Source organism: Oryctolagus cuniculus, chromosome 21 (genome assembly GCF_964237555.1).
Source record: "Oryctolagus cuniculus chromosome 21, mOryCun1.1, whole genome shotgun sequence".
Classification (NCBI taxonomy): Eukaryota; Metazoa; Chordata; class Mammalia; order Lagomorpha; family Leporidae; genus Oryctolagus; species Oryctolagus cuniculus.
The window spans coordinates 19,144,936-19,159,348 of NC_091452.1; the positions used below are offsets into that span (position 1 = coordinate 19,144,936).

Here is a 14,413-nt window from a genome sequence, read left to right on the forward strand (position 1 = left end):
CACCGGCACACCGGGTTCTAGTCCCGGTCGGGGCGCCAGATTCTGTCCCGGTTGCCCCTCTTCCAGGCCAGCCCTCTGCTGTGGCCCAGGAGTGCAGTGGAGGATGGCCCAAGTGCTTGGGCCCTGCACCCCATGGGAGACCAGGAGAAGCACCTGGCTCCTGCCATCGGATCAGCATGATGTGCCGACCACAGCGCGCCAGCCGTGGCGGCCATTGGAGGGTGAATCAACAGCAAAGGAAGACCTTTCTCTCTGTCTCTCTCTCTCACTATCCACTCTGCCTGTCAAAAAAAAAAAAGTTTTGTCTGATCAGCATGGTTTCCCTGGTCTAGTACCAGCACCTTCCCCCAGGCATCATTTGCAAGGAGCCGTGAGACAGGTCCTTAACTCCTCCACCCTCCACTCCAACACTGGCACAAAATCTCATCCGTAGTAGGCACTCAGCACTCAACATCTGATGTAACAATGAATAAATTGAAAACTTCTCTTAGAGGAGGAATTGTAAAAGGAAGGGAGAGAGAGGATACCCACGCATGCACGACAGGATTTAGCATTTGAGTGACAGCCATGGACTCAGCATTGCCCCAGGCGCTGTGCATCAGTGCAGCGCGTTCAGACCCCGGTCCTGCGAGCAGCAGCTGGTGCTTACGGAGCGTTACATGTCAGACATGCTTCCAAGTGCTTTATTTACATGGAGTATCTCAGGTGAACTCTCACGACAACCCTATGAGGTAGGCGTCATTTCAACCTCCAGGTTATGGAAGGAAAAAAAAAAATGTGTCCCAAGAAGCAAGTCCACTGGCCTGGGACCGCACAACAAGGAAGCGGTGGTGATGGGGTGCGAACCTGGGGACATGGCGACGTCGTAGGCTCGTTCGGCTCTTCCCCTGGGATTCTCATTTGCTCACTTCTGGCACGAGGATGACTGTCTCGGAGTCACTGGAGAACATGATGACCCTTCCCCGGGCCTTGGTCTCACGGGGCCACCAGATGACGGGCAGCAGGCTGGACAGGACGGCGTTGAAGATGGCCGTCACGTAGCCCCAGCCCAGCTGGCACTTCCCACCGTGGTAGAGGGAGGAGGTTTCACAGGCTTCCTTGGCGAAAGGGGAGGCCAGGCTGATTGGGAAAATCAGCAGGCCCACGATGGTGGTGGCAGCTGGAAACAGCCAGAGACCAACAATTTGTCAGTTTATGAACACTGGGCTAATGCTCTGTCCAAGGACACATCTGCCTGCTGCACACCCATCTGTCCGTTCTTCCCTCTCTCTCTCCCTCCACCCACCCAGGCATCAATCCACTGATTCATCTGTCCAATCGTGAATCCATCCACCTATCCACCTGTTCATTCATCCATCTATACACTTTGCCTGTCTATCCGTCCGTCCACCCATGTACCTGTTCATTCATTCATGTATAAGCTCACGTTATTTTAATCCACTCACTCAACTAGATTTCTGCCCATCTGCCCATCCACTAATCCACCCATTCGACCTTATTCTAATCTACTCAATATCTTAATCATGCCACCCACCCACATTTTCACTCGCCCAACCATCTGTCCATCTCCAAACTTAGCCAGCTGCTGCACCCACTCCTCCAACCATCCAACTGTTCTCCCGCCCACCCACTTTCCCTATGTCCGTCCACTGATAGACCCCCCACTCCTTCCACCAGCTCATGCAGCTGCGTAGCCACTCCCTCGCCCATCCTGGAATCCATTCATCAAAGCTGATCGTTAGCAGAATGGAAATCAAAACAATGAGATACCACCTCACCCTCATTAGGGTGACTATTGTGGAAAAAAAAAAAAAATACGGAAATGAGTGTTGGCAAGGATGTGGAGAAACTGGAGCCCTCGGCGCCACTGGGCTGGGAAGACGTAAAAAGGTTCCGCTTCGGTAGGAAGCGACTGGCGGCTCCTCGCGCACGAAGCAGCATCGCCAGATGAGACGGTGCGCTTCCGGATGTACCGAAAGCCCGGCCGTCAGGGCCAGCCGTGTCCTAGCAGCACTGCTCACAAGAGCTAAGCCACGGGGAGACCTGCGCGAATGCGGAAGACGTGGCGCGTGCACACGCGGAGTGGTTTCGATTGACGGGCGTTGTACGTACTGGGCGCCGTGAGGTTTGTGGGCCTCGCGGGCAGGCAGTGGCCTTCATAGGAAACGCAGCTGGGACGCCTGCTGCGACCTGGATGAGCCTTGAAGACGTGCACCTAAGTGACGTCGGCAGTCGCAAGAGGCCACGTTGCTGAATGATCCCCCTCCTGTGAGCGGCCAGACTCAGAGAGACAGAGAGAGGGGGCGGGATGGCCAGGGGCCTGGGGAGGCGGGAGGCGGTGTTCAGTGGGCACGGGGTTTCATGTTCAGAAATGAGAGTTCTGCTGGTTGCACGGCATTCTGGGTGCGTTTAAAGCCACCAGACCGTACTCCTGAAATGACTAAGAGGGTGCGGGTTGTGTTAATCTGGATAAGAAGAGTTCAAAGACAGCCTGCAAGAGGTGCTGTGCTGGCCACTAACGACTGGCACGACCTGGACACCTCCTGGGCCTCGGAGTCACTCCCCGGGCAGAGGAATCACTGACCTGCCCTCCCTTCTGTCTCCAGGCAGCCACACTGGTCTGCTTCCGGTTCCCTGCACATGCCCCGCCCTCCTGGCCCCCATGCCCTCAGTGTTCCCCTAACCCAGCTGACTCCCCCTCCTCTCTGCAGACTCAGCTCCAAGGACGCCTCCTCCAGGGAGCTTGCCTTGATGCGCTCCACACCATGTCAGGCACCTCCTGGGGGTTTGGCTGGCATTCTGTGCTCATCTCCACCAATGGCGTGGAGTGGGCTATGGTGGGGGTGTGGCCTCAGTGCACTCCAAAGGTTCATGTGTTCAAATCAAACGCTTGGGGTTGGCACTGTGGCGTAGTGGGCTAAGCCTCCGCCTGTATTGACGACATCCCATATTGGCGCCAGTTCGAGTCCCAGCTGCTCCACTTCCGATCCAGCTCCCTGCTGGTAGCCTGGGAAAGCAGCAGAAGATGGCCCAAGTGCTTGGGCCCCTGCACCCATGTGGGAGACTGGAAGAAGTTCCTGGCTCCTGGCTTTGGATCAGCCCAGCTCTGGGGATATGGGGAGTGAACCAGCAGATGAAAGACCTCTCTTTCTCTGTCTCTCCCTCTCTCTGTCTGTAACTCTGACTCTCAAATAAATAAATAAATCTTTAAAAAAAAATCGAATGCCCATTGTGAGGAACTGAGATTATGGAACCTAATCCAGTGATGGTGTTTGGAGGGGATTACGACTGGATGAGGGCTGCTCAGATTGGATCCTGGTGGCTACAGAAGAGAGAAGAGGAAGGAGGAGGAAGGAGAGGGGGGAGGAGGAGGAGAAGCAGGGGGAGGAGAAACACACACACACACACACACACACACACACACACACACGCTTCCCGTCTCTGGCACAGGACGCCCTGCACTGCCCCGGGACCGCGCCAGCAAGAAGAGCCAGCACTTGGTGCAGGCCCTTGACCTTGGACCTCCAACACTGTGTTCTAAATAAATCCCTCCTCTTTGTAAATTACCCAGTCTCGGATATTTCACTGTACTGACACAACCTGGGCTAAGACGCGACGTACTGATGCGATGCGTGCGAGCCAGCCTCGAGCCTGGGCTCTGTCTTCAGGCACAGATCCTGCAAATCTCTGGGGCAGTGATCACGTGTGGAGCGCCACGCCACGTGTGGGCACTATCGACTACACAGCCATGGCCTTGTGCTTGGGGACCTGAGTTCTAGCAGAGAAAGAGGGAGACAGCAATCCTGTGGGACGATGGGAAATTGCAGGTGTGTGAGTCTGTGCTGTGGAATACACAAACCAAGGTAAGAGAGGGAGAGCAGGTGTGACCCGTGTGAGCCACAGAAAGCAAGCCGGTGGGGCTCGGCACCCCGAGCCTGGTGCGGGAACAGGGCTGGGTCGGGGGAGCCTCAGAGGCCATGGTAAGGACTTTGGATTTCACTTGGAGGGTGGCAGGAAGCCACTGGAGGCTGGACAGGCCAGTGCAAGTGGCACGATCTGATTTCAGTTCCGCAGCACCTGTCTGTCCAGTGTCTGGCTGGGAGAGGCGGCAGCAGAGGGACCAGAGAGGACCTTAGTGCCATAATCCAGGAGAGAGGTGAAGTTAATTGGATGAGGCTCACAATCAAGGGCGGGGCTAAAAGCATGCAGAGGCTGTGTGTGCTTTGGAGGTGAGCAGCCTTGCGGGGCATGGGCTAGAAGTGAGCATCATCTCAGCTCTCACCTGGGCACACCGTGCAGTGCACAACCTGCCCAACTGTGTGTGATGTTCCCAGTAAAGGTGACACAAAGTGAATGAATGAGAGAGAAGTGAAGAGGGACTGATTATTAGGACTGGGCTGGCTAAAGGACCAGGAATAGTCTCCCAGTTTAGCGTTTATCTCTGGGTTCTGACCGAGGAAGCCAGACTCTACTCACAGGCTCATTCATTCATTCATTCATTACCTGCCGCTGCCTGCACCCCAGGCATTGGGCCACTGCCCCTCCTGGGGCACAGCCCTTTGGGAGCCAGGGCCCAGGACAGGAGGAGAATGGCATTGAAGGCCAGCAGGAGCCAGCCTCCGAGGAGCATCACGGCTGAGACCTGAAGGAAGCAGAGAGGAAAAGGAGTCGGGTGGGGGGCAGGTGCATGCCCCCTCCGCCTGCTTAACCACCAGCTACTGAGTCCTCACAACACCCCCATGAGGCCCCAGCTGTTATCACCTCCATGTTAAACAGAGGGCCAGGGAATTAGAGCCATTTGCCGTAGGACACACAGTTCCACTGAGTGGTAGAGCCAGAATTAAGATCCGGATCAACTGACCACTGTGTCCCACCTTTATTAAGAACTTGTCACCTGGGGCCAGTGCTGTGGTGTAGCAGGTAAAAGCTCCAGCATCCCATATGGGCGCTGGTTTGAGTCCCGGCTGCTCCACTTCTGATTCAGCTCCCTGCTAATGTGCCTGGGAAAGTAGCAGAGGATGACCCAAGTCCTTGGGTCCCTGCACCCACGTGGGAGACCTGGAAGAAGGTCCTGGCTCCTGGCTCCTGGCTTCGGATTGGCCTCTCTCTGGCGCATGCTGTCTCTCTGTAACTCTGCATCTCAAATAAATAAATCTTAAAAAAATAAGAACTTGGGAAACCACTACTCCAAAAGAACTTATTTCTAATTCTTTGAAAACATGCTTGATCTCCTCTATTAAAAAAAAAAAAAAAGGACTTGCCACCTGTCAGGGTCACCTGTCAGGGCCACCTGTTGGGATCACCTGTCAGGCACCTGCTGATGCTGGGATGGCACTTTGGTGAAGACTGGGCTTCTCTGTGGGTTTTTGTTCTTGGCTACGGTGTGAACAGCCAGCACTTAAAAATATTGTATTAGGCTGGCGCCGCGGCTCACTAGGCTAATCCTCCGCCTAGCGGCGCCGGCACACCGGGTTCTAGTCCCGGTCGGGGCGCCGGATTCTGTCCCGGTTGCCCCTCTTCCAGGCCAGCTCTCTGCTGTGGCCAGGGAGTGCAGTGGAGGATGGCCCAAGTGCTTGGGCCCTGCACCCCATGGGAGACCAGGAGAAGTACCTGGCTCCTGGCTCCTGCCATCGGATCAGCGCGGTGCGCCGGCCGCAGCGCGCCGGCCGCGGCGGCCATTGGAGGGTGAACCAACGGCAAAGGAAGACCTTTCTCTCTGTCTCTCTCTCTCACTGTCCACTCTGCCTGTCAAAAAAAATAAATAAATAAATAAATAAAAAAAAATATTGTATTATTTGGGAGATAGATAGGTAGGTAGATAGACAGAACTCCCAATGCTGGTTCACTCCCCAAATTCCCTCAGCAGCTGGGGCTGAGCCAGGCAGAAGCCAGGAGCTGGGAACTCCATCCAGGTCTCCCATGGGAGAGGCAGGGACCCTGAGCCATTACCTGCTGTGTACATCAGCAGGAGGCCAGAACTAGAAATGGGATTAGAGACAACTCGAAGCGAGATCCTCTGATATGGGATGAGGGTGTCCCAAGCAGTGTGCACCAAACACCCAGCGCTTGGGAGATCAGTCCTAGAGGTTGCATCCTCTTCCTGAGAGGTGCTGGACCCCGAGTCCTTATTCTCTCCATTGTTGATTTTGATAACATGCATTGCTATGGGGACTTGAACATCTCAGCTCTCATTTTCATCCCTAGAATGATTAGAGGGTGGCAAGATAGGAATGTACAGGTTGTTCACTGCACAGCTCTGGGAGATGCCCTTGAGGGTCATGGGATTTGCACAACAATTATAATGATGATCCGGCAGAGGGCAGTGTTGTGTCCTGAACGAGGAGTGCATTTTTCTAACTGCACAAAGATGCTAACTGAGCTGGCAGCTACTGTTGGCATCCCAGGTATTTGCAAAAAATATAGGGGAGCCAGACCCCACCCCTCCCCGGAGAGTCAGTCTCTGGGGGCAAAGCCCGGACCTCCACAGGTGTAACAGCCTGGGGGTTCAACGTTTAGGGGAGCCCAGTGGGGGGCTCACAGGCCCTGGGACTCCCAGGCAGCAAGGAGAGGCCCCTCGAAGCCCACTCTGCAGAGTCGGCTGCCCTGCCCCAATGGGCTTTGCCCTTGCCTCACCTTCCAGGCAAAGTCGGGAATCTCCTGCAGGGACTGGAAGGTCTCGCAGCTCTGGTTCCAGCTGTCACCCGGAGGCGACGAGCAGTAGGCGAGGACGCCAAAGGAGAAGGTGGGGGTCTCGAGCCAAGCTGGGGAGATGAGGCTGAGGGCCGAGACGCAGGCAAGGGCAAGCCCCAGAGCTGCCCACACGCTGCCCACCATGAGGAGGTGCCAGTGACCTAGGAAGGGTCAAGGGCAGGATTAATGGCGGGGGGCTGCCAGGAGAGAGGCAGAGGCAGGCACAGGTGCTCCCTGGTCTGGGCTCTGCTCCTGCGGCCCGAGTCGTGGGTATCCTCTCCTTCCTTCCACCTGCTCAGGCACTAGGAGGTGTGGGGCACCTTATGCTCACAAGTTCTCGAAACAGAACCCCCAAATCCTAGAAGAAACATCAATGCTTAAACAGACCCCGGCTTGCTGCCCACACCACCGTCTGCCCTGGTCCACGCCGGAGCCCTCTCACGTTTCATTCATTCTCTCAGCCTGTCAAGCCTTCTCTGTCCCAAAGAGGCTGCCACTACTCGGAGGGAGTGCCTTTAAGAAATCCACACACAAACGCTGTGCCTCCGGCAGTCACCCTGCCGGTGCACTGGCTCTCCCTGGGCAGGGAGCATTGTCACTGTCTGATGCCCGTTGTTTGGTTTGGAGGCACTTAAGCAAAATGAGGATTGTGTTGTGTGTGGGGTGTGTGTGTGTGCACTTCCCGTGTATGGCAATGGCATTATTTTAGGTAGTGCATCCTCCACTAAGCGTAACGTATGCAAGACTGATTTATGTTCCTGTGTGCACACCCACTCTGCTGCTCTTGGCTGGGATTGTCCAGGGGCAGCCCCCCCCCCCCAAGGACCCCATCTCTGAATATCACCACATGGGGGAGGGCAGGATTTCAAAATACGAATTTCGCAAAGGCACACCTATTCCAACCAGGGGTGGGCACTGGATCCAGTGGCTCAGATGCCAGGGGAGACACCCTCACCCCACACTGGAGTACCCAGGTTCAAGTCCCAGCTCTGGCTCTTGACTCCAGCTTCCTGCTAATCCAGACCCTGGGAGGCAGCAGGCGATGGCTTAAGTAGTTAGGTCCCGTGTGGAAGACCTGGCTCCTGACTGCCACCCAGTCCTGTCCTGGCTATAGTGGGCATTTGGGGAGTGAACTAGCGGATGGGAGCCCTGTCTTTGTGTGTGTGTGTGTGTGTGTACATGTGTGCATGTGTCCATCTCTCTGTTTCTCAAAAAACAAAACAAAAACCCCAAACCCAAATGGTCCATAGCGAGAGTCTGGTGAGAATCTGTGGATGTGCTTGTGTTTGGAGCTGTTCCTGCCTGGGTCACGTGTGCAAAGAATGGCTCACGGTGCTGGGGGCTCAAAGACCCAGATCAACTGGCGCTGACATCCGCTCGGCATCCCGTGAGGCCTTCTCAGACACGGCTTGGGAATCCTCTAAGGCCAGCCCAGGAGCCCCGCCTTCGTGAGCTCATCCGGTCCTAATTACCTCCGCGGGCTCCGCCTCCCAGCACCATTCCCGGAGAGATTTGAGGATTAAGTTTCCCACGCTACCCTTGCAGAGGCCAGCCTAGTGCTGGCATTCTAACGCAGGTAGAAGGTATCTAAATGAAAAAGCAAAGCGATTTAAAGGCAAATCTTATGCAAATAAGACCAGGTAGCTGGATGATCTGCCGAGGCCTGAAGATGGTATGCTAAGAATCAACCCTGCCAGAGGAGGGAAGGTGACCCTGACCAAGGACACCTGGGGTCAACAGTTACTGAGCTGCCAATCAATCTGGGGCACCTCCGAGGACTTCCTGGGCCATTGTTCCATGACCTTGGGTCTCACCTTGGCATTGGAAACACAGCCAGAGTCCTGGACTTGGCAGCCACTCGGCCACTTTCAGATCTCCCAGCTCTGGGACCTGCAGCAAGCTACCCCATGGCTCAGGCCTCAGTTTCTCCATGTGGACCTGAATGTGATAACCCTTAGGGGCTGGGTTGAGTCAGGTTGACTCAGGTTGAGTCAGGTGAGGTGGTGGGAAGAGACCCAGGGCCTGGATCCTCCCCTTCCCAGCCATCTGAGCTCGGGGAGAGGCCCCACCTCTCTGGTAAATGGCGGTGGGGGTGTCCCGAAGTTCCAGGGATGAAACACGTGTGTGTGTGTGTGTGTGTGTGTGCACTGGAGGGGGAGGGGCAGGCAGGTGAGGGTCAAATTGCACAGGCTTTTCACTCCCGGATTAGACAACCCTCCCAGCTGCTCGCCAACAAGCGAGATGTTCATATTCCCTTGTGGGTTTCTCCCTCTCCCCCTCCCCCACCCACTACACCCAAATCAGCCTCCCTGCCAGGCTGGCAGGGTCCCAGGGGTGTAATTCCAGCCAGGAAGCCGGGCAGAGCTCACTGCACCGAGGCCCGGGATTCTGCCTCTCTCTGGTTGCACTCGTGGCTCCCCGGGGTGTTTCTGACCTTGAAAGGAGTTTTGTTCTCCAGATAATGCTCAATGTCACCTGGGAAAATCTCGCCGACCGTCTGGGGGCCCAGAAAGCTAAATGAGGGATTATAACCTGGAACCACATCCGCCCGGGCTGCACTCGGCTGAAATCCACCCACAGGGACTGAGCTGCTCCTCGGCCTCCGCTCTGAACCTGCTAACGGCAGCCGACAGCTCCCAGGCACTCACCAAGCCCCATTCATGACGCGGCCGTGCCTCATTTCATGTAAAAACCACAGCCACTTAACGAGGCAGGGACTGTTATCCCATTTTACAGGTGATAAAACTGAGGCTCAGGCAGCAAGCGGCAAAACTGGGACTCCAACGAAATGCACTGGACTCTCAATTCTGTGCCCTCACCCCAAAGTGATAAGTAACGGTTTAATTAGAAAGCCAGATTCCTGGGGCGGGGGCTGCCTAGGGTTGGAGGCTGGGTCAATGCTTTGACAGCTCTGGCCAGGGAGCGTGGAGGGCCCCAGGAGAGCCCTGGCAGGACAGAAGCCCAGCAGGAGAACTGGGCTTTGGGTTGAGCTGATCCCCTCCCCACCCACCCTGCTTCCCATTCAGGTTTCAAGGGCCTGGCCCAGTGTGTCTTCCTAAGCCCTCACCCTGGGATACGGCAGTGAGCAGAACGCAGTCCTTGCCTTCCAAGAGGTGAAAGTTCTGTGGGCAAGACAGTCACAGGATGTAACAGTATGGGGTGGTGGGAAGAGACCACCCGTGCATCCTCCCACGCATCCATCCACCCGATGCGTATTTACTGAGTGTCTACTGTGTTCCAGGAACTGTCCTAGGTGCTGGGGCTTCAGCAGCAAGGAAAAACAGACAAAGCCCCCAGGGAGGAATGTGCATTTTTTTTTTTAAATTTTTGACAGGCAGAGTGGACAGTGAGAGAGAGACAGAGAGAAAGGTCTTCCTTTACCGTTGGTTCACCCCCCAAATGGCCACTGCGGCCGGCGCACCGAGCTGATCCGAAGGCAGGAGCCAGGTGCTTCTCCTGGTGTCCCATGGGGTGCAGGGCCCAAGCACCTGGGCCATCCTCCACTGCACTCCCTGGCCACAGCAGAGAGCTGGCCTGGAAGAGGGGCAACCGGGACAGAATCCGACACCCCAACTGGGACTAGAACCTGGGGTGCTGGCGCCGCAGGCGGAGGATTAGCCTAGTGAGTGGCAGCACCACCCGGAATGTGTATTCCAGTGGGCAAGAGAGTATAGAAAGAAACTAGTCACAATGTAACTTTCCAGGTGTTAAGAAGTGCAGGAGAGAGACCTGAGAGAGTGGGGGATGGTCACATGGAACCTTGTGAGAACCTGACCTTGAACAAGGACTTCAGGAGGTGGCAGAGGGAGCCTTGTGGATAAGCAGGAGAGGGACGGTCCAGGCAGAGGGAGGAGCAGGTGCAAGGGTCCTGGGGTGAGCCAGTGCTTGGTGCATTTGAGGAAGCAAAGAGGCCATGTGACCAGGAGGAATGTGGAAGGGGGAGTGTGCAGGCCTTGTAGGCACTGATAGGCTTTGACTTTTAACTTCTCAGTGGGATTGGGGAGGGGTCTCTCTGGGTGGTCCTGAGCAGGGGTGCCGCAGGATCGGATCTGGCTCATGTTCTCAAAAGCCCGCGTGGCTGCCGGGTTGAGGCGGGTGGAGGGAAGGGAAGAGAGGGGCGGAGGCAAGGACAGGTGGGAAGGGGACAGGGATGAGGGCAAGGGCTGGGGTCAGGCTCTGGGCTCCGTCCAAGGTGAAAGGTGAGAGGTCAAGCTGACCGATGGTGTGGGCCTGGGGTGTGTGAGGGAACCTTCGGGAAGGTTGGCCCAGGGATCCAGAGACCTGGCTGGGCACGCGCGCAGGCAAAGCCCCACACCAGCGGCCCTGATGCAGCCTGGCTCAGGGTCATGTCCGGCTGAGGCTGGGAGACGGGGCCAGCTGGTCCGGGAGGACTGCTCCTGGTCTCCCTCCCCTCTTCTCCCAGCAGCACGGCCAGGTCAGTGCGGTTTCTGGCTCTGTCACAACTCTGCATCACCTGGGACAAGGGGTGGCCTCGTCTACAAAACCGAGGCCGGGTCCCAGAGCCCGGCGGGAGCGAACATTCTGGGGGTGCAGGCTCGGACACACACACACACACACACACACACACCATAACCCAGGCGCTCCTGGGCCCCCAAGTCCCATTACAGCCCCTGGACAGTGCCCGGGGCCACCCCAGCCTCCCCCTCCCCCTACACCGTGTGCCCACCTAGGCTGACTTCAGGTCGAGATGCCCCAGGGTGGCCTCTGCTCAGCTGCTGGCGCGTGACCTCAGGACTGCTTGCAGGGGTGTGTGTGTCCGTTTCTCCTCTCTCCTCCCAGTCTGTCAAAGCCAGAGGGCTGCCCCAGGGCGGGCGGGGCTAGGAGGGAAAAGGCGGCCGCAGGTGGGGCTGGGAGAGGGTGTGGTGCTCCCGGGCAAGGAAGGCACAAGTATGGACTAATCAGTGTGCAATTAAACGCCAGCTGCGGGAATTCCCTCCCCACCTGGGGAATTCGAAGCCACAGGAGCGTCCCGTGTCTGAAGCACTTTGTCTCCAGCACCCAGCACAAGACGCGGAACACAGTAGGTGCTTGTATTGCCTTTTGCTGAAAGCGACCAAAGTGTAACTCAAACCAGCTCAAGGAGAAATGAGACGTCTGGCTCAGGTAACTGAAAATTCTATGGGGCAGCTTCAGGCACAGTTAGATCCAGGCAGCTCAGCAACGCCTTCAGGCCCCCCATCCCCTCCCCCACCCCCACCCCTCCTCTGCATCTCTGAGCTCCAGGAACCTCCTAGGAGAGAAAGCTCCTCCTCCCAGTTAGTGTTGTGATGAACTCTCATTGGACAAACGCAGGTCACATGGCCACCCACCAACCAATCACTGTGGCCAGGGAAATGCAGGTGCTTTGATTGGCCCGACCTGGGTCCCATGGCTGCGGGGTGCAGTTTGGAACCTGGAGACAGGGCATGAGAGTCACCCCTGGAGCTCCGCAGGTGGAGGCTGGGACGGGGGTGGTTCCCGGGAGGCGGAGTGAAGTGCTCTCAGCAAAGAAGGGGGGACGGAAGCTTAGCGGTGGGGAGCAGGGGCGGCCCCACAGGGCCCAGGGAGCACTGGCTGAGCAAGTGAGCTCGGGGCCGCTGGGGCTGAGCTAGGCAGGGGGTTCCGTGCAGAAGACCTGGGAGGAAGCCGGAGACACGGCTCGAGTCCCCGCTCCGCCCCCTGCAGGCGGTGCGGCCTCCCCCGCTGCTCTCAGCCTCAGTTTCCCCACGTGCCATACACAGACGCATGGAGCCGCTGACTGCCAGGGCTTTGTCCTGCTCACCTGGTCACTGATCTCTGTTTGCTTCTTCCGGTCAGGACTGGCTGAAGGACTTTGGGGTCTGGGTCCCAGGCCTGGTGCTGCGTGTCAGGCTTGGCTGGGGTGTCTTCCCGGGTGTGCTTGCCTGGGTGCTTCAGCGCTGGCGCCATCCAGCCCCCACTCGCCTCCCCACGCAAGGCAGCCGCAGCCACGTGGCTGGCGAGGCCGGGGGTGACCTGGCCTGCATCACGGCCCAGGCTCCCAACACCCTCAGCGGCCATCCAAGCCGACCTGCGGGGCCCCTCTTCTTCCAGGCGAAGCTCTGTGCATGGAGCCAGCTTCCCTGGTGGCGTTGGGCCCCCGTGGTCACTAATGAGGGACAGGAGAGGGGAGGGGCCTGCAGGTGCAGTCCCCGCCCATCAGCCCCCCACCCGCTCTGATTCCTGATGGGAGTCCAGGGGAGCTATGCCTTCCATTTGCTTTCGCTCCCAGGCCTGCCTCGCTGTCCCCTTGCCCTTCACCCTCGCTGGCTGGGCTCTCACCGCCGCGGTTAGCAGTTCCCCCAGGCCCTGTTTCCCAGGGCAGCCAGGCCGAGACGCTGGCTGTGTGCGCCTGGGCAGCCGACTTAGCTTCTCCGAGCTCAGCAGAGCTTCCTGTAGAATGGGCGCGACAGCTCCCGAGCCAGCACGCAGAAAGGGCTCGGCTTCGCCCGCGACGGCTGTCACTCACATCAGGCACAGCCAGGGCGGGCTTCGTGGAGGCCTGGCGGTTACAGGTCAGCTGGGAGGCCCGTGTAATGGTTAACCAGGTCCCGGGCCTGCTCAGAGGCGAAAGGAAAAACCCAGCGACCTGCTGCTGGCTCTCCCCGGTTCCCCACAGCGGCTCTGTACGTTGCAGTGGATTCAGATTAAATAGAAGCCGAGCAGTTCCGGTTCCACCGGCTCGGGCGTCTCCCCTGGCCAGCACCGGCTTCACCACTGGAGGGCCAGAGCGTCTGAGAAAGGGCACCCAAATCGGGACAGACTTCCTGGAGGAGGGGGCGGAAGACGGTAGGGAATGGGTTCCGAGAAGTTCCGTGAGAGCCCTTGCTCTCCAACCTCAGGAAGAGAAGAGCTAAGGCCCTGCCAACAATGTCCAACCTGGCGCCTCTGCCCTCAGGGACACTGCTTCCGCGTGGGCGTTCGCAGCCCGCCTCTCACTTGCGAGGGAGGGCGCAGGAGTGCACCAGGAATAGCTAGGGCGGGGCTGAAACAGGAAGTCCCTCCTTTCCTGGGCAAGGAGGATTCTGGGAGTGGTAGTCCAGCGCTTCGGTCAGCCCTAGGATGCTTGATGCCGGCGCGGAGGAGGGTGGGTGGTCCCGGCCGAGGGCGCAGGAGCGTTTGGGGTCTCAGTTGGGGGTTGTGGGGTGCAGAGCAGGTGCAGAGGTCCTGCTCTGAGACAGGACCTCCCGCTGAGCAGAAGCCTGGCGCACGGGGACGTTGAGCCAGGGCGGAGAGGCCGTGGACTGCGCAGTAGCAGCAGCCACAGTCAGGTTTCCTGGTGGAGCTCGAGAGAGAGCGGCGCGTGGCAGGCCGGGGCCCTCCGCTCGGCTCGGCCGCACACAACAGAGCTGACCGTTTACCTATCGTTCAGTATTTATTGTTTCGGTGCACGCGCATATCCCATGGACATTCAGAAGCACCACGTCATGTAGAAGTCCTGCTGAACGTTGGATTTCGAAGGACCTTTTTTTTTTTTTTTAACATTTATTTTATTTATTCGAAAGGCAGAGTTAGAGAGCCAGAGGTCTTCCATCCGCTGGTTCACTCCCCAGATGGCCACAGCAGCCGGAACTGGGCCAGGCCAAAGCCAAGAGCCAGGAGCTTCATCCTGGTCTCCCATTAGGGTGCAGGGGCCCAAGGACTTGGTCCATCTTCCACTGCTTTCCCAGGCCACAGCAGAGAGCTGGATCGGAAGAGGAGCAGC

General features: G+C 57.7%; 1 protein-coding gene across 3 annotated transcripts; it reads right to left on the reverse strand.

Moving 5' to 3' along the window:
• Positions 1–624: 624 nt before the first annotated feature.
• LHFPL7 (LHFPL tetraspan subfamily member 7) lies at positions 625–13,685 on the reverse strand. Of its 3 annotated transcripts, XM_070066038.1 has the most exons (5): positions 12,473–13,685; positions 11,378–11,528; positions 6,634–6,851; positions 4,504–4,642; positions 625–1,159 (listed from the first exon to the last, which is right to left on the reverse strand). In XM_070066038.1, exons 3-5 carry the CDS (start codon positions 6,832–6,834, stop codon positions 897–899), a joined length of 603 nt encoding a protein of 200 aa, XP_069922139.1. In that variant the 5' UTR covers positions 6,835–6,851; positions 11,378–11,528; positions 12,473–13,685; the 3' UTR covers positions 625–896. The 3 variants fall into 3 exon arrangements, with proteins under 3 accessions (XP_069922139.1, XP_069922140.1, XP_002722035.3); XM_070066039.1 differs by lacking the exon at positions 12,473–13,685 and having other exon boundaries at positions 11,378–11,868; XM_002721989.5 differs by lacking the exon at positions 11,378–11,528 and having other exon boundaries at positions 626–1,159.
• Between the last annotated feature and the right edge of the window lie 728 nt (positions 13,686–14,413).